Source organism: Triplophysa dalaica, chromosome 2, assembly GCF_015846415.1.
Source record: "Triplophysa dalaica isolate WHDGS20190420 chromosome 2, ASM1584641v1, whole genome shotgun sequence".
NCBI classification, from domain to species: domain Eukaryota; kingdom Metazoa; phylum Chordata; class Actinopteri; order Cypriniformes; family Nemacheilidae; genus Triplophysa; species Triplophysa dalaica.
Window position 1 is genome coordinate 25,570,102 of NC_079543.1, and position 19,723 is coordinate 25,589,824.

The 19,723-nt window shown below is 34.5% G+C and overlaps 1 protein-coding gene across 1 annotated transcript; it reads right to left on the reverse strand.

Moving 5' to 3' along the window:
- Positions 1–4,141: 4,141 nt before the first annotated feature.
- Positions 4,142–17,944, reverse strand: LOC130407316 (uncharacterized). Its single transcript, XM_056730103.1, has 16 exons — positions 17,763–17,944; positions 16,929–17,058; positions 16,520–16,672; positions 16,245–16,413; positions 15,933–16,033; positions 15,693–15,864; positions 13,117–13,217; positions 12,867–12,986; positions 6,600–6,843; positions 6,104–6,152; positions 5,964–6,002; positions 5,414–5,618; positions 4,946–5,086; positions 4,674–4,845; positions 4,440–4,540; positions 4,142–4,315 (listed from the first exon to the last, which is right to left on the reverse strand). Exons 1-16 carry the CDS (start codon positions 17,942–17,944, stop codon positions 4,142–4,144), a joined length of 2,253 nt encoding a protein of 750 aa, XP_056586081.1.
- Between the last annotated feature and the right edge of the window lie 1,779 nt (positions 17,945–19,723).

Below are 19,723 nucleotides of genomic sequence, written 5' to 3' on the forward strand. Positions count from 1 at the left end.
AATTGATGCAGATCTCAGTCTCCAACACACTGAGGATGCTGAAGGGCTTACTGGACAGCAAACAGTGACTTGCAAGTAGGGGCGAACCAGGGCTGGGCAAAAATATATCAAAATGTATTTTAATATAAAATACCTTACTTTGAAGTGTATCAAAATAAAGTACAAAATACAGCTGTCACATCATGCATTAAAATAAACTACTGTATTTTTGTATTTTAAAAATACTTTTACAAGGGAGCATAAAATTTCTTCACAAACCCTCCATCAACTGGGCTATTTGATCTATCCCTTCACCATTACACCCCAGATAGGAAATTTTTGTGGCCCAAATCTGGCCCACACCTTACTCCCCATACTTAACTCATCTGGCCCACATACGGCGTGGAATGATGGCACTTGTGCGGTCCGCTCCTGTTTGCCAGATTTGGGCCACAGGCATGCCAAAGCTATGCCACATGTCAAACATCAGAACAAATAAAGCAGAGCTGAACCAAATATAAACAACAGTTCATTTCAATTCTGGCCCATATTTATACCAAAACCAACTTCTTTCTGTGCTCCAATTTGGCAGAATTTGTATTGAGTTTCATTATTATTATAGTGATTATTGAGTTGTTAGTGATGAACATCTGCTGTTAACAAACAGCATCACTGCAGAAAAGATCAACAAAAACTACAAAAAAATATTTACCTGGTGAAACACAACAACTACAACCTGAAATTCAACCTAAAATTCAACCCAGCTAACAAAAAAATGTTATAAGAACGTTCATTAGAGGTTTTTCACATGTTTGAATACATAAAAAACATTTTAATGTTTTAAGAATGTTACCACCATGGTGATCAGTGTTTCCTTGGGTTGGGCTCTTGACCCCTGAAAATCATTTTATTTGATCTGCTAATAGTGGGTACTTATAAAGTGCACTTGTCATGGCAGAGCAGATGTGAATCTAACCAGATGGCATTGGTGAAAGCACTGTGATGTTATTACATGATTCAGTACTCTCATTTAGATCATGTGCTATACTTTAGATCCTGAAAGAACACTGTAATATTAAGAAATATGACTGTAGATAGATATCTAGAAAGATTTGTGCAAAACTGATGTATGTTTATCAAACTACATTTTAGAATCACACAGACATCAAGAATCAATGTATGAATCTCAGCAATGGTGAGAAACAACCAACTCACTCAGGTAAAAGGGATCAACCGCAGTGCATGCTGGGAATTATACATTTGTTTTGTGCTATGATGTTACCCAGCATGCATCACAGCATGACGTTTTCTTTTGTTTATTCTGACCATTGTTGAGATTCATAAACTGATTCTTCATGTCTGTGTGTCTAAGTCTGAATAATTTTTTTCTACTTTGTAGACTGAAAAATGTGATCAAATTCCCATATTTTTTAATGTAATTTCATGTTCAAGCAGCAAAGCAATTTATTCAAATGAAAACATGTTAGATATCTCACTGACCACCAACCACCATCGATCAGAGCATCATTTCAATAACAATTTCAAATATGCTTTAGAAGAACTTATTTGAAAAAGATTAAATGTCAAGGGTGACGAGACCAACTCAAGGAAACACTGATCACCATGATGGTGACTTTTGTCAGCTGGGAATGATCTTAGAACATAATAAATGGACATTTTGAATATTTTAAAAGGAACATTCTCATAACAAACTTTTGTTAGCTGGGTTGTATCAGGTTGTACTTTTTGTATTTCTCTGGGTAAATATTTTTATTTATTTAAAAAAGCAGATGTTCATCACTAACAACTCAATCATCACTATAATAATAACGAAACTCAATACAAATTCTGCCAAATTGGAGCACAGAAAGATGTTGGTTTTGGTATAAATATGGGCCAGAATTTAAATGAACTGTTGTTTATATTTGGTTCAGCTCTGCTTTATTTGTTCTGATGTTTGACATGTGGCATAGCTTTGGCATGCCTGTGGCCCAAATCTGGCAAACAGGAGCGGACCGCACAAGTGCCATCATTCCACGCCGTATGTGGGCCAGATGAGTTAAGTATGGGGAGTAAGGTGTGGGCCAGATTTGGGCCGCAAAAATTTGCTATCTGGGATACGTTTCTTACATTGACAAAAATACAAACTCTGAAGTATTTTGATACAAAATGTGAACCCATCAACCCAATCAAATACAAATTACAAAATACTGTTTTGTATTTAAGATACGCATTTTAAATACATGTACTGCCCATCCCTAAGTGTAACAAACACTCAAAGGATTCGGGACATATCTCGATGTTGGGTTCACGATAAAATACACATCTCGATATTAACAAAATAAAAAGATGAAACCGAAATTCAAATACCATTTATTTTCTAAATATTAATAAGTTCAGTAATTTATTTTGTTGCACATACAAATTAATGAAGAATATAAAAATTTTAAGGATTAAATGACATTAGACTGACTAAATTTTGATTTAGTTTTAGTCATAGCCTTTTTAAGAAAATGCTATTTAGTTTTAGTCATCCCAATTTATCATAGTTTTAGTCAATTTGTTGTCGACAAACTCTTAATTATATTAGTCTACTAAAATCTATATGGATTAACTCATTTAATTGGTGTAATGGTGTAAATGTTCCATATAAAGATTAAACTCTTTCAACATAATTTACTTTACCTTAGTAAGTGGTTCTATTGGAGCTAACAGGCCCTTGAAAAGACCGCCTGTAAAAGGCCTTGGAAAGGAAGCTCGCCAAGTACGAATGACTGGTCAGCGAGTGTCGACAAGCAGGATGGAGAGCAAGGTGTCTCCCTTTTGAGGTTGGAAGCAGGGGCTTTGCGGCCCATTCCCTGTGCAGAGGATTCAGTCCGTAGAAGAGCTCTCTACCACCAGACCTGAAATGAATATTTACGATTATTTTGTTTAAGTCTATAAAATTCATAATTTTGTTTCTTGTTTTGTTTTGACTGAAAACCCAGAGAAATTGGTTGATATTTTTTGCTGCGATTTATGCCCTGGATATAGGCTACCCAAATGAGTTGTCTAACAAATTTGACAGTCCATAAAGACTTTGTGGGTTTGCAGAATGAGAGGTTAAGGCAAAGAATGTTGAGTCTTATAAATGAATGTGTAATGTATAACTCAAGTTTTTACCTGTTTGAAAATAGTTTACACATGCTTACAAAAGAATACTTGTCATTTTATGTATAGTTTGAATATGTTACTGTTAAGTGATGATGAACTTGCACAAGAATGTACTGTATGGAAGCCATATGAACATTGTAGCCATATCTGGAAATCACTTGTATTGTATTGTTTAAGTTTTTGGGTTATTTAATAAATAATATCCTAACTTGTGTGGGTTCATCTGTTATTTCAAAATGTGAATGTTATTGCAGGGTTTTAAAGTGTATACATTTCTTGCAATAATTAAACAATAATTTAGTTACATTAAAACTAAGCCAAGAACTAAACCTTAGTTGAACAAATGATTACTGAAAAATGAAATGCTTAAATTAATAAAAGTGTTTATGTAGTCAGAACTTGATATTGATTTGTACTGTGATCTCAAAAATAACAATGAATGTATGTAATCCAAAATAGTAATGTTAATTTAAAATTTTAAGCAAGTGAAACCTAAAAAAAAGGTATGTAATCAGTTAAAAAAGTTAACTTGAGAGTATTTATTTAGGTGGTTTCACAATGATTACATCTGTGTAAATCACCTGAGACTGGGAGGAGAGAGAGTAGCTGGATCAGGATAGGACCAAGAGATTTCATCACAGGTTGATCACGGCTACAAGCTCCGACAATTAATTCATTCAAATAAATGAACTTATAGTATTGCAAGTAACCAATCAGAATCAAGTTATCCAGGGAGCTGTAAAATAAACAGCTGCTATGTTTTATATTTTTAACAATGTTTTAATGTACTTTGTGACATTTATGTCAGTATCTCCAGCACAAAAAATGGCAACATATGTTAACCTCAAAAATAGTTTAAGCAATTTTAATATAGTTACAGCAGTTCATCACTAGTCAAGATTTAACACAAGTTAAAAGAAATATGCATTTTGCGGATGCTTTTATCCAAAGCGACTTACAATGCATTATACTGTACATTTGTGTATAGAAATGACTTGTAGAGTCAATTTTACACCGTATCACTGCTATTAAACAATCTATCATCAGCAATCTGGATGATCTGATCCAGAGCTTTCAGAATCAGAACATCAACATTATCATCAATGTCGATCTCTTCATGATAGTTCTTCACTGGGAAGATGTTGCACATCGGCACACCCAGTTTGTCATGGCATACCTGCATCTAGAACAAAAGAGAACAAATCCAGAAATCAAATAATTATTACGGATCATTAGAAATAATCAATAGTCTTAATCTCAGATATTAATATTGATTGATAGATTTAAAATATAGATAGATGATTTACCTTTTCTTTGATCTTCTTGCTGTAGTAGATCTTCTTTAGATCTTTGTGTACCAGTGGACATGCTTCATCCACTTTGGTCATAACAATCACTTGAGGAATCCCTACAATGAGTCACAGACACAGTTTATAACACCATACAATATATACATTTTTGGAATCTTAAGTAATAAATACAATAAAATTCAGCCCAGCTGGAACCAGTTAAATTGACAACCAGTGCCAGTTCAGTTTTACCATCTTCACTGATTCTGTGACGGACGATCTTCAACTTGTCAATGAGTTTGTCATCTGTCATGTTGACTGTATTAGCAGGTATGACGTAAACCAGACAGAAAGCCTGGTCAGAGAGACTGGGGTCACTGGTATAATGTTGATCCTTAGGAGAGAGTGGCTTTGACTTATCAAACTAAATTTGGAAAATAAAGACAAAACGTGTAAAACTTCAGCCGTGTTGTATGAATACAAATCAGGTCATGATAAAATGTCTAATTCCTTTGGTTAATTACTTTATATCCGTCCTTCACATGGCCATATACAGCCTTGATGATGTCCTCTGGTTGTGACCCGGCCATTGTATCAGGTTCTAAACCCATTATATCAACAAAGACTAACGGGATTTTTCCACGACTGATGTGATGTCCTTTAAGCTATAAACCAAGAACAAAAGCAGACAAATAAGTATTACGTGACTTACAGAATATTCAAACAAGACATATTATCAGTACTGTATACAGTATATGTATCCATAACATTGGCATTGCTACCAGTTCACTTCAGATATTGACAAATACATTAAATAATTAGGAAAGCATTACTATATGTTTTGAGAATTTGTTCTAGGTGGTTTCTAGGACATGTTTAGGTGGTTTAGAAAAGTTCACATGCATGATTGAACATACTAAGATTTTACATTACATTTGCTTAGTTTTAGAAGTGGCTATATGTAATGCCACAATTAGATGAGAAATACCTACTGTAGTAGTGAAACTTCTACCATCGCCAGAAGATGAATTAGCTGGCGCGTCAGCAGTGATCCGTCCTTGAAAGACATTATTGACAGAGTTGATGAAGCTGGACTTTCCTGCTCCTATTGGTCCAGCAACCAGAATCTTGATGTGCCTCACATCTGGATTACTCAGACTGAATTCTTCTAGATGCTTTTTCAGTTCTGATTTCTGACTGTGTCAGGACAAGAGACACAAATATTGAGTCTTCTTTTGGGTTGCACAGATAAAGAGTCATGTATGTGCAGGTTTTGAATGACATGAGATTGAAAAAATAAATTCAGATTTTGTTTCTTTTTTTCTGAAGTACTGTATATTAAATACAGTATGGGGTGGGGGGATACAGGAAAAAAGGCAATGTTTATTTAATGTTGATCATAAGAGGACACTCCAACAACAAGCACTTTAAAAATATATATATATATATTTGCTTAAAATATCATTACATTAGTCCTTTAAATCTGCCAATATTTTTATATGCATGGCAACAATGACCCAAGCATTTAAGTATATTACTTACTTCCAATTAAAGTTCCTCCATGGTTTATCAAATTCTAGAAGAAGAACAATCATATCAAACATCATTTAATCTGATTGGTGCTCTTGAGATTAATGGTCATTATGTTATAGATCTTCTCACCTGGGTTATATGTTGGTGCTGCAGGTTCTACGGGCTTTGACTCTGATCCTCCCATTTCTTTATTTCCTTCTAAATCATACAACAACAGAAATATCTTTTGAATTTATATTACTAAAAACTTATTTTTGCTTAATTAATTCACATTTACACTTCATCATTTAGCAGACGCTATTATCCAAAGCGACTTACATAGGAGAGCATATAAACATTTTGTCAACATGCTAAACAGTACTGTTAGTTTACAAGGCCATGCCACTAGAAGGATTAAAGATGGAGTCAGCAAAGGAGATTATGAAGAACAAGATTTTCTTTGTTCATATTAATTAGATTTTTCCTGGTGCCAAGTTTTTCTGCCACTTCAGCAAGTGTGAAAATTGAATAAAAGCATCATTTTTTTTAATTTAATATAATTTCTTATTTGCAAACGTTTCACAAACCAAATTTAATTTGGTATTTACTTTGCACCAATTACTTTAAAATAAACTTGAAGCGCTGTATAATATACATTTGGCTCACCTGGGATTAGTCTCAAGATTGTCCAAGATGTAATTTGAGCGTCTGATGTTTCTGATTTCTTATGTGTGAGAGATGCAGATCTCACCCTGAGGATGTTGAAGGTCTTACTGGACACGAAACAATGATGTGTTGGGCTTTTATACTGCAGACTCTCCTCTGATACTTTCACTTTCTGTAGGCTGCACCAAACTGTGCATCTGCTAATTACTGCAGAAAATCCTTCTTCATCTTCACCATCCGTTCCCTGATAGTAAAAAATTGAGTCAACTTTACAAATGTTTGATTTGTGAATGTTAATTGCATTGAATCTGTAAATAATGTTGAGAAAATCTCAATAAAAAACATTATTCTTGTGAATGTTTGCTTTAGTTGAGGTCTTGACTGTGTTCTTAAGACATATTTTTTGGGGAAATTGTTATAGTGTAGTCAAATCTATATTTGAAGGGTTTGGTATTATTATTTTAACAGGTGTGTATATATTTGTTGTTTTAAAGAAAACGGAGCTCTACTTGGATCTCGTGATGGGAAGTATGGTTATTTTCTGCCAAACAGATCTTTCAGACGGTTTGTTTCAATGAACCAGTGCACAGATTCTGTTACTGAAGTAATCACGCCACCCACCATTATGTGAATGAATGAGGCATTTATATTGCGCTTTATTGTGAATTGCTGTTCACCTTAAGTGCTTTAAAATCATATGAGGGGGGTCTCTACTCAAGCACAACCAGTGTTCAGCATCAACCTGGATGACATAATGTGTCTAGTCTGTCATCCCGGTCAGCGTGGATGAAAATTCACTTACACTACACTCAGCACCACAGGATCAGTGACTCATCGTTTGTGATGTCACTCAAGATATTTCTTGCTTGTGTTATGGGGGATTGAAGCAGTGTTCACTTTCATATATTTTTTTTTTGTTTTTACCATTTTGGATGTCTAAGTGTGTAAGCAAAATTTGCTCATTGTTTTGTCACAGTACTTTAACATATGAAACAGAACATTTGCATCAGTAAAAAAGGATTGACCCAAAAGTTGCTTTTAATGGTATGTTTTAACATCAAACTGTTGTTGTAGTTCAACCTTGTAATTAGTACTAAGACTAATATTTCTATACGCATTTTTGTCCACATTTAGAGCACAGTGTTGTTCGTTCAGGCAAGAAATATCAACATTAAACCATTGTAAATTGAATCCTGAATCTACTTAATAAAATTGAGGCAAGAATTAAATTGAGTGGATTTTATTGTCTGTTTTTAAGTAAAGAGTACCTAAATTTATCAGATATGGGTCATGACACACTAAAAGAAATTAGATAAAGTCTACCTAATATTTCTCAATAATAATTACTTATAAAATTCGAATAATATTAGTTTATATAACCGACAACAGTTCATCTACTTATGTATTATAAATGATAAATATTGAATAATTAAACACTAAATATGACTTATTCAGAGAAGCTTGAATTGACCTAAAAATGGTCTGAAACAACAGATCACATCAATTGCTTTTATTGATCAAATAACAAACATCTCTAAAACCCCTTTTTGACAATGAACACAAGATTAATTTGATGTCACCATTATTGTGATCAATGTTCACTTTAGTTGAGCTCTTGACTCTTGCATTTAACATTTATACATTATCAAGACGCTATTATCCAAAGTGAATGACATTGTATTATACTATAGTGTGTGAAGTCCCCTGGGAATAAACCCATGACTTGGCATTCCTGATGCCACGCCCCAACCAGTGAGTCACAGGAAAGTACACTCTTTCACATTAAGAATCATTCATCTCTGACTAGATGTTGTACTAAAAAGCTTATATGCCGTAGCAAATGAAAGTCAGATGAAAGTGCTAATAGAGTTGCTGATTTTTTCAGTTTAGGCCTACATCTAAAAGTATTTACTATTGCACTGTTCATCTACTTGAGTAAAAAAGTCCCTCTTTATAGTATTAAAAAGGACCTGGAAGAAGTTTTCCTGCATTTACAGTAATCAGAAACTAAAAGTAATTTGTTTTGCACAATCATGCTCCCTGCTGGTCATAACATGAACTCATAATAGAACAAGAAACAATATTTATATTTGCTTTAATGCAATTAACATATAATAATGGTTCTACCATCACTTGTTGAGATGAATCACAGATAAGTCTTCAGACAGGAAACATGTGGTTTAATCATCTGACTTTCAACAAACAATCTAGAAGATAAAGTCGATGCCAACTGTAATGTAATGTAATGTAATGTACAAAATACTCATTTTGTATTAAAAATATAATTTTACAACATATACTGTTAAACATGTTTATATATCTATCATTAAATACTTAAGTGGGTCTAACTACATAACACCCCCTGCTTTGGACTCCCAAATACATGAATGCTTCTGTATTTTTGGTGTGTTGCTCAAAGGATACCACATCAAAAGTGGTTTATCTTCAGAGACATATTGGGCTCAGAACCTGATGTATTGGGTGGGGCTCAAACAGAAGACATCATCAATGCTGCAGACTTTTTTGAAATTTCCTCAAACAATAGTTATTGTGATCTGTGTTTGCTGGCTCTTGGCTCTTCTGTTTTAATGTAGGTTTCCTGCGTTCAATTTGTTTATTAACAGCAGTACACAGCAAAACTTACTTTACAAGTCATTTCAAATAAATCTTGACTAGTGATGCACTGTTGTAACTAATGAAATTAAAATTGCTTAAACTATTTTTTTGCACTGAAGATACTGACATAAAGTCACAAAGTACAATAAAACATTGGTAAAAATATTTTTATATTTAGTTTATATAGTTTATTTTACATTCTTTTCTTTGGGGAGGATTTATTTTATAAAGAAAAAAGCTGGCAGCATGAACAACAAACACAAAATAAAAATGTATTGCCCCAACAATACAACACAAACATTAATTATATCACTTTTAAAACTTGATCTTAAATGGACAGGTTGACCTAAAGTCTAGAATCGTATCTTGCACTGATAAATGATTAAAAATGAAACTTATGTGGCAAAATTGATTTCGCGTTCAAAAAATCTCTCAGACAAAGAAGGTCCAGGTGTCAAAGAGTTAACTTTATTTTTTCGAGTCGATGTTCCCCAGAGCATCTGAAAATCCACTGCCCTCAGCCTACTGTTATAGCAAAACTTCTAAGAGGAGTACTCCTCAAAAACCAATCAGGTAAATTCACGTTATCTCTTATTTTCATCATCCAATGCTTTTGATCTGCCACATTTATTTCGTATGCAACAAGTTACGTATCTAACGGTGGTTCGCTCGTTATTTTTATTATTTTCAAAACATATTTAAATTCAGTGGGCAAAATTTAAATACTTATTAAGTCATCAAAAACTGCTGGATCATGCCCAATGAACACTGGAAAAGTACCCAAGCTTGTGAGAGAACAACATGTCACAAACTTTCAGGCCTCTGGTTTTTAGGCCTCAGAAAATCACTGGATTTTACATTGTTACAAGTGCTCAAAATGTGCTCTAAACATGCTTAAAATGACATAAAGTGCATTTATGTGAATAACCATTGAACAGATATACAGATTATAAGATCAAATCAATAAATCATCATCACAATCTAATTTGAATGCAATTACTTTTAGTTTAATATGTTTTCAGATGTTTCCACTGATACACATTTGTCAACTTACATTCCTACTGTTCATATGAATACTTCTGAATACGTTTTAGGTACCAGTGCTAAGTGTATATAAAATATATCTAAATATGTATTGTTTGTGCTCAAATCACTGAGAATTTACACAATAAAACTGGCAGTGTGTGTGTTCAAATGAAAATTAATCATCATAGTGTCTTTTCAGTCAGGTCTGTGTTAGATATAATTCAATTAAAAAGCTGTTTTCATAAATAAGAATTATTTGTTTGACAATGGAAAAAATCTGTTGGATTAACATACCTCTACACACAGGTTCGGTTTACTCTGCATTTCTCATTTTTAGGTTGTTTGTTAAACAAACTTTTCTATCAGTTCTTATTAAGTCAAATAAGATATTTTTGGTTGGTACTTTCATTTCATTTATTGAGACTGCAGGACAGACCCACCATGTGAGTATTGAACAGTCGGTTTGTTATGTTTAAATATTTGTACACACACGGACAGTGGTTAGGGTTTTGAAAATAATAAATTTATTGAATACATTTAGTCTTTCAAAACAAAAGTGCATTATAGTTCATGAAAAGAAAGCTATACATTTATCAGTAAACATAAACAAATGGTACAATGAAAAATAGGGTACAATGAAAATTCAAGCTATGACTAAAAATATATTTCACTACACTACTCATAACCATCAACAAGTGATGGCAACATTTACTGGTTACATTTTAACTTGATTTTATAAGTTACAACTTACAAGATAAAGTTCATTAATAGTAATAGAAATAGTAATTTAAAATGGTACAGACAATTCAATTCTATAAACACTGATGTAATTGTCATAGTCCTCTAAACCCTGTTGTTGTTAAACTCTTATTACTCTGACAATGTAGTGATAATCCACTGACTGCATGTAAATCATAACACAACTTCTATTCCAAAAGGCTCATTAATAAGCCCTTCAGAGGATTTATTCTCTTATTTCCTGTGGATCGAGTGCTTTGAAGGCTGTAGGAGACCCAACAACAGTTTCTTGAAGTTTCTTTCTGCATCATCATTATGTGTCCATAAGGGGGTACTATTGTCACAGAAAGAATCATGGGGTGAGAAAGGTACATCATTCTGAAGGGCCCTTCTAAGTAGCCAGTTATGAGCACTTTGGTGTGGAACGACCCTTTAATATGGTGCCCATTGATTGCATTGGAGTTGTTTTGAAGTAGTTTGCTTTTTTATGATGGTTGTCAAATTGTAATATAAATAAGAAGCTGCTTTAAGTTGTTCAGTAGTCAAGATAGAAAACACATTCACTTAGCACCTAGTAAAGTAGTTAGGCATAGCACTGTTAGGAGTATTAATTTAGGTGGTTTCACAATGGTTACATCTGTATAAGTCTCCTGAGGCTGTGATGGGTGGAGAGAGAGTAGCTGGTCCCAGATAGCAAATTTTTGCGGCCCAAATCTGGCCCACACCTTACTCCCCATAATTTACTCATCTGGCCCACATACCACGTGGAACACAACAACTATAACCTGAAATACAACCCAGCTAACAAAAGTTTGTTATAAGAACGTCCCGTTTTTCACGTGTTTGAATCTGTTTAATACATTTTTTACTATCATGGTGATCAGTGTTTCCTTGGGTTGGGTTCGGCTCTTGACACTTGACCATCTGCTGAAAATATGTGCTTATAAAGTGCACTTGTCATGGCAGAGAATATGTGAACCTAACTAAATGATGTTGGTAGGGAACCATTGACACCACTGTGATGTCATAATTTGATAGTCAGACCTGGTCAGACGCACTCTCCCAAATTAAATCTAGATTAAAGCTTTCAGCAAAGCTTTCACTTAATGTATAGTAAATGAACAGCAGCTATGCTAATTATTCTCTTTATTCTCTTTCCGCCTTCGCCTCGGGATGCCCATGTAAAGTTCCACCATGTCCAGACGACCGACAGATGCCCATCCCCAATTTGAGATTATGCCAGATACAGCTGCAGACTGACTGACCATCCCAGCTCCATCTAAGGCAATTCCACCACCAGCCAAGAGAAATATGACCATCCCAGCTCAGACCACTACATCCCCAACCAAGAGCAAAGACGGACTATTTGTCTTATTAATGCTGAAGTTACAATATTTGGTATTAAATGCTAAACCTAAACCACATGTCAGCAGTCTGAGTGCAGCTATGACACGTCAAAGGGGATCTGGCCCTCCCGGTTGAGTCTGGTTTCTACTGAGGTTTTTTTCTCCATTAATCAATCATTGGAGTTTGGGTTCCTCGCCACAGCAGGGTAGTGTTGGCCTGCTCACCGGGAGACTGCATTCATTCATTTATTTATTTATTTAGAAATTAGATATCATTTATTAGAATGATCTTACTCGTTGTATAAATACCATGCACTGTGCTGTGTTTCAACTTTTCTGTTTTTTCCTGTTTGCCCCTGTAAAGCTGCTTTGAAACAAGACACATTGTGAAAAGCGCTATATAAATAAACTTGAATTGAATGCTTTTTTCCAAAGCGACTTACATTGCATTATACTGTGCTTTTGTGTATATAAATGACTTGTAGAGTCAGTTTTACAGCTTATCACTGCTATTAAACAATCTGTCATCAGCAAGCCGAACGATCTGATCCAGAGCTTTCAGAATCAGAACATCAACATTATCATCAATGTCGATCTCTTCATGATAGTTCTTCACTGGGAAGATATTGCACATCGGCACACCCAGTTTGTCATGGCAAATCTGCATTTAGAACGAAAGAGAACAAATCGAGAAATCAAATAATTAATACAGATAATTAGAAATAATTAATAGTCTTAATCTTAGAATATATTGTAGTTTGATAGATTTAAAATATAGATAGATGATTTACCTTTTGTTTGATCTTCTTGCTGTAGTAGATCTTCTGTAGATCTTCTTTCACCAGTGGACATGCTTCATCCACTTTGGTCAAGACAATCACTTGAGGAATCCCTACAATAAATCATAGACACCGTTTATAACACTAGAACATGTCTAGGTTGTTCAGAAAAGTTCACATGCATGATTGAACATACTAAGATTTAACATTACATTTGTTTAGTTTTAAAAGTGGCTACACTGTAAGAAATGCCTGTGAAATTAACAGGAAATTCCGGTGGTTTTCACACAAAAAACCTGATATCAGAAAGTGTCCGTAAAAAATACGGAGAAACACTGTAAAAAAATTAACAGCAAAAATTCCATTGTTTTTACAGAAAAACCCTGTTAAAAATGCCCTAAATGACAAAATTCTGTAGTTTTCACAGAGAAAATACGGAAAACATTAAATCACTACTTAAACTCTCAAACATGTACTTCCTGTCCAATCTAAAGAAGTGAATGCGTTAGCTTTTTCTGAACCGTTTACCCTGCGGTTTCGGTGTCTGTTTCCCCACACAGATATCAAAACTGGGCAAAGACTTCTTCACATGGAAAGCAAAGGGTCAAGACCACAACTAAAGCAAACACTCATCACCATAATGGTGACTCAACAAAACCATTGACATGTAAACTTGTGTTCATTTTCAATTAGAACTTTTGTAGACGTGCAACAGAAATAAAGTGACAGTGGTGTCTGTAAGTGAAGGTGATAAAAGTGTTTGTGGAGTTGAAAAAAAACTCACTGTTCACTGTTCATTTCCCAGAGAGTTTGACAATGTTTTCCATAGTTTCTCTGTGAAAAATACAGAATTTCGGCATTTACGGCATTTTTTACAGGGTTTTTCAGTCAAAACAATGGAATTTTTGCTGTTAATTTTACGGACAATTTTACAGTGTTTCTCCGTATTTTTTACGGACACTTTCTGATATCAGGTTTTTTGTGTGAAAACAATTTTTTTACAGTTAATTTCACAGGCATTTTTTTACAGTGTAGAGTTATTTCAAAGTAAGCACACAATCCTGATGATAAATGTGAATCAAGCAACGAGATGAGTGCTACTTAACCAAACAACAATAATTGATTGAATTTTTATTTGTATCAGCAATTCAAATATACTTTGAAAGCATGCAGCAATTTACCTTTAATACTTAAGGACACAAAAAATCAACTATCTTACTTTTACTCAAGTAAAAGATTTTTGAGTAATTTTTGAGTAGTAAAAATTACTTGTAAAATGTCAAAATTGGCAAGTATTCAGATTATCAGTTACTGATTACTAGAACCTTCTGAATACAACACAAGCTTTGATGTAACATTTGATTTAGCAGTACAGCAAAAGATGCCATGAAATACAACAGATCACATAACTAGCAGGACTGAACATTAGGTCAGCATGAGCATTTAAGATCCTAGAAAAATGTCTAATAAAGTGTATTTCTAAAAGTGTGTATTCGATATAATGGTGCAATTTGGAAGTGTGATTTGTCACTTATTTCATGTTTAATTGTCGTGGTTTTTATATATTTAAACGTATCAAGAGGGCCGTTTACTGCCAACATATTTATTTATCTTCAAGATATAATGTATTGTTAATGATTAAACTCTTGAGTTGTTTTCTCCTTTTATTATTAAATGTTTGAGAGTCAAAGTTTAAGTTATATAAGTCTAAGATTCCTTAAGGTATCATAATATTTTGTCATCCGCAGGGTGTGGATGTATGACCATTTTCATGTCATTTATGTCAACTTTGCACAAAATAAAAACATGTTTCTTTACCTTTCGATACTGACCTTTAATGCACAAAGATTCCTTAACAAATGAAGTCATTGTGATAATTATTTTTCCCTTGTACATTTATTTACATTTTTTATTCAGTTCTGTATTTAGATATAAACAAAAGAAACCATTGCAATAGCCATCTAAGAGTGGTGCTTGGGAAGGTTACAATTTTTCAGAATAGTTTTGATAATTGAATATCTTCAGAAAAGATCACTCGTGAATTTAAAACAAAGGAACATAGACAAACATTTTAAAGTTTAACTTTAAGTTATTGCCCTTGATATAACAATGATTAATAGTGTCTATTAATAGAATGCATTCAAAACTCCATATTTTTTCGAAATAAACAATATTTTTTGGCTGTTTTACACGAAAGACTTCAGCAAACTCGTTTGCATGGATGACTATTTTTAACCCTGCTGACTGGTCATTAAATTCACAAACAAACACACAAATGTGAGACTGGTTTAATTCTGCAAGAAATATTTGATACATTGTGCGCAGATATAAATATGTTGCTGTAATGAACACTTAGTTTAATTTCATTTTCACTTTTGTAATAGATTTTGTTTAACTTTGCTGGAACATTTATGCCTCTTTGAGAGACATGTTGTGCATCTTGGTGGCATTTTTGCCAAAGAAAGAAGCACTAATTCTATCTTGTCACCTCTCGACACTAATAAATGTAGCTCTTAAATGGTCTATCATGCAGTGGTGGTAGTCTTAGTAACAAGTTAAGGCTTGTACCCAGAAACGCTATTCTTTACATCCCAACCTTAATGAGCGGACCAATTTATCATTTGCTGCTTGTACAATCTGTGTAAGCGCCCTCAGAATCAAGACATCAGTGTCATTATCTGTGTCCATTTCCTCATGGTAGTTCTTTACAGGAAAGATGTGGTTCATAGGGACACCTAGGACGTTACTGCATTCCTGCATCTTAAACACAAACAAACAGTTTTACAGACATGCATGAAGACTGTGTTTGGAAGGAGCAGAATAATTACCTTCTCCTTGATCTTCTTGCTGGTGTAGATTTTCCTTAATGTTTTGTTGACCAGCGGACATGCTTCATCCACCCTTGTCATGATGATCACCTGAGGAACATCTGTCAAATGCAAAAATACATTTAAATTAGTACTCAGTGTGATGCATGTTTGGACTAGACTGATGAGGCATTAAATATTTTGTAAAAGATTTAATATTTGTTTAAATAATTTCAGTGCATTTTCCTGTGATTGTTTTGGAATAAGAGAAAACTTGTAAGAACTATTTTTTCATAGTAAAGGTTATTTATATTCAATTTGAATTTGACTCACCCAGTTCACTGGCACTCTCCCTAATATTCTTCATCTTTCTAATGACATCGTGATTCATGAAAGATACTTTTTCAGCTGCTATTATGTACACCAGGCAGTATGTCTGATCTTGAGGACCTGGATCACTTCTGTAGGCCGTATCTCCAGCACAAACAGGAGATGGATTTAACTGAATTTTAAAGGAAAAAGAGTGAAATCCAAACCAAAGATATGAATTGAGAACAATTGACATGTTCATTTAAGTATATGTGATGTAAAGGAAAACACGTCCCTACTTTGCATCCTTCTGTAAGGAGGCCCCGAAGAGCTTTGACAACGTCCTTTGTATGTGCACCACGTGATTCCCCTTCCTCTAGTCCCATGAAGTCATTGAAGACGAATGGCAGAATATCTGTCTGCTTTTCACCACTGATATAATAGGTTCTGTACTGTGATTTGAAAAAGAAATAGCAGATCAAAACTGCAAGGCAAAATACATATTTGCGGGGTTTGGCTGCCTGGGTCACATAGTGTTAAGCATTTTTGGGAAATTGTTCTCTCAAAATTGGACAGGGGTTGAAATAAACTTTGTCTTCAAAAAGTCATAAAATTGTTTTGTAATTTGTTTTGTATTATAAAGGCCATATTTAGCTTGTAAACCATTAACCGGCTTTAAAGACTAGTACTGTAATTTCACATACTTACTGTTTTTGTGAAAGTTGTTCCAGATGTTGCATCAACAAGGGCATCACTGGTGACTCTTCCTTGGAATGCACTATTGATTGAATTGATGAAGCTGGACTTTCCTGCTCCAACTTCACCAGCTAACAAGATCCTGACATGTTGAATATTGGGATTGCTCAACTGAAAACCTATCAGGTCTTTCCTCAAATCTTCTCTTTTCTGTTTTTAGAAGAAGCCACTCTTTCAAAGCAATATAATACACAGCAGACTACATAGAGTATTTGTGTTTGTACAATTTAAATTATTTTCCAGCCATCTGACGCAGACCCCTGTCCTCCCCCAGACTGACATTTTGGCTGTTGCCGTTATCTAAAACATCAAATTCATACTGTGCAATGCTGGTGAGGGAGGGCCACAGGTTTAAAGGCTGAGGACAGGTTTGACAATCATTGTTCAATCATGGTTCGAAAACAAATAGAAATGTTATTTTTTACCCCCAGGGTGTACTCCTCCATGGTTGATCATATTCTGTGTAGTGTATACAGATAGAAAGAGCATTGTTTGCATTTCACTATTAATTCATGATTTATACAAACACAATGCTAATATAAAATGTACTGATAAACTTTTATCAATATAAAAAAATTATCATAGGGACTTTTAAAAATACAAATATTAAGAAGAAAAAGTAACAGTGACTAAGCAATAAATATGATTAAAACAAAACTTACCTGGAGATGGCTGGACTGATTCTTTTCCTCCCATTGTCTCTTTTTATATCTAATGACCAACATCAGTCGTCATACTTTACAATAAACTTGAAGCACTTTAAAATAAAATGTTGAATTTGCTCACCTGGGTTTAGTCTCTGTCTGAGCTGCAGTTTGAGCCTCTGGTGTTTCTGATTTCTGTTTTGTGAGTGATACAGATCTCGTCTCTGACACACTGATGCTGAGGCTTTTATACTCTGCTGTGATACTTTCACTTTCTATAGACTGCACCAAACTACTGCTGGTGGAGAAAGGTTTGCAGATCATCTTTCTCCGTCCAATCAATGATAGCACGCAGCCATTGAGTCAGTACTAAAATAGCTGATTCACTAGTTTGCCTATATGGATGATTTATGTTAGCAGTAGTAGCGAAGGAAAGCTTGTTTGGTATGCTGTCCAGGGGGTCCAGGGACCGGCCTGAACCCTGAGTACCCCCAAAAAGCACATGATGCCGGACAGCAGCCGATTAAATTTAGGCATAGGCTGCTGGTGTGGCATAGGGCTCGGGAACGTGAGTGTGGGAGCATCGTGTCTTGGGACGGTGATGGCTCTGGACATGGAGCAGGCCTGAGACAGGGTGTGGCAGTGCTGCAATCTCGGGTCTCTACCAATCTACGGATTGGGTCTCTACTCAAGCACAACCAGTGTGCAGCATCAACCTGGATGACAAAATAACTCAAGTCTATCATCACGGCCAGGTGGGATGAAAATATACTTACACTACACTCAGCAACACGGGATCAGGGACTCGTCGTTCGTGATGTCACTCAAGATATTTCTTGCTTGTGTTATGGGAGATTGAAGCAGTGTTCACTTTCATACATTTTGTTTTTGGTTGTTACCATTTTGGATGACTAAGTGTGTAAGCAAAATTTGCTCATTGTTTTGTGACAGTACTTTAACATATGAAACAAAACATTTGCATCAGTAAAAAAGGATTGACCCAAATGTTGCTTTTAATGGTATGTTTTTAACATCAAACCGTGGTTGTAGTTCAACCTTGTTTTTGTTGAGCAATTTCTTATGAATTTCTTCCTAATGCTAAGCATTACTAAGACTAATATTTGTATACACATTTTTGTCCACATTTAGAGCTCAGTGTTGTTTGTTCAGGCAGGAAATATCAACATTAAACAATGAAAATAGTTTCATCTGTGAATTTGATGTTTGATTTCATCTGTGAGATCTATGTGCAGTTTTAATGTAATATGTACCTAGGCCTACACATAAAAGTATTTACTATTGCACTGTCTATCTACTTAGAAGAAAAAGTCCCTGTCCATAGTATTAAAAAGGACCAGGAAAGAGTTCTGCCTGCATTTACAGGAATCAGAAACTGAAAGTAATTTGTTTTGCACAATTATGCTCCCTGCAGGTCATAACATGAACTCACAATAGAACAAGAAACAATATATATATTTGCTTTAATGCAATTGACATATAATAATGGTTCTACCATCACTTGTTTAGATGACACAGAAAACATGTGATTTAAAAGTCGATGCCAAATGTAATGTAAAACACTCACTATGTATTTAAAATATAATTTTACAACATATACTGTAAAACATGTTTATATATCTATCATTAAATTCTTAAGTGGGTCTAACTACATAACACCCCCTGCTTTGGACTCCCAAATACATGAATGCTTCTGTATTTTTGGTGTGTTGCTCAAAGGATACCACATCAGAAGTGTTTTATCTTCAGAGACATATTGGGCTCAGAACCTGATGTATTGGGTGGGGCTCAAACAGAAGACATCATCAATGCTGCAGACTTCTGCAAATTTCTTGATGTGGAACATTTTTGAAATTTCCTCAAACAATAATTATTGTGATCTGTGTTTGCAGCTCTTGGCTCTTCAGTTTTAATGTATGTTTCCTGCGTTCAATTTGTTTACTGGCAGCGACACACTGCAAAACTTACTTTACAATTTTTTCTTTGTGTTAAATCTTGACTAGTGATGCTCTGTTGTAACTCATGAAATTAAAATTGCTTAAACTATTTTTGTGCACTGAAGATACTGACATAAAGTCACCAAGT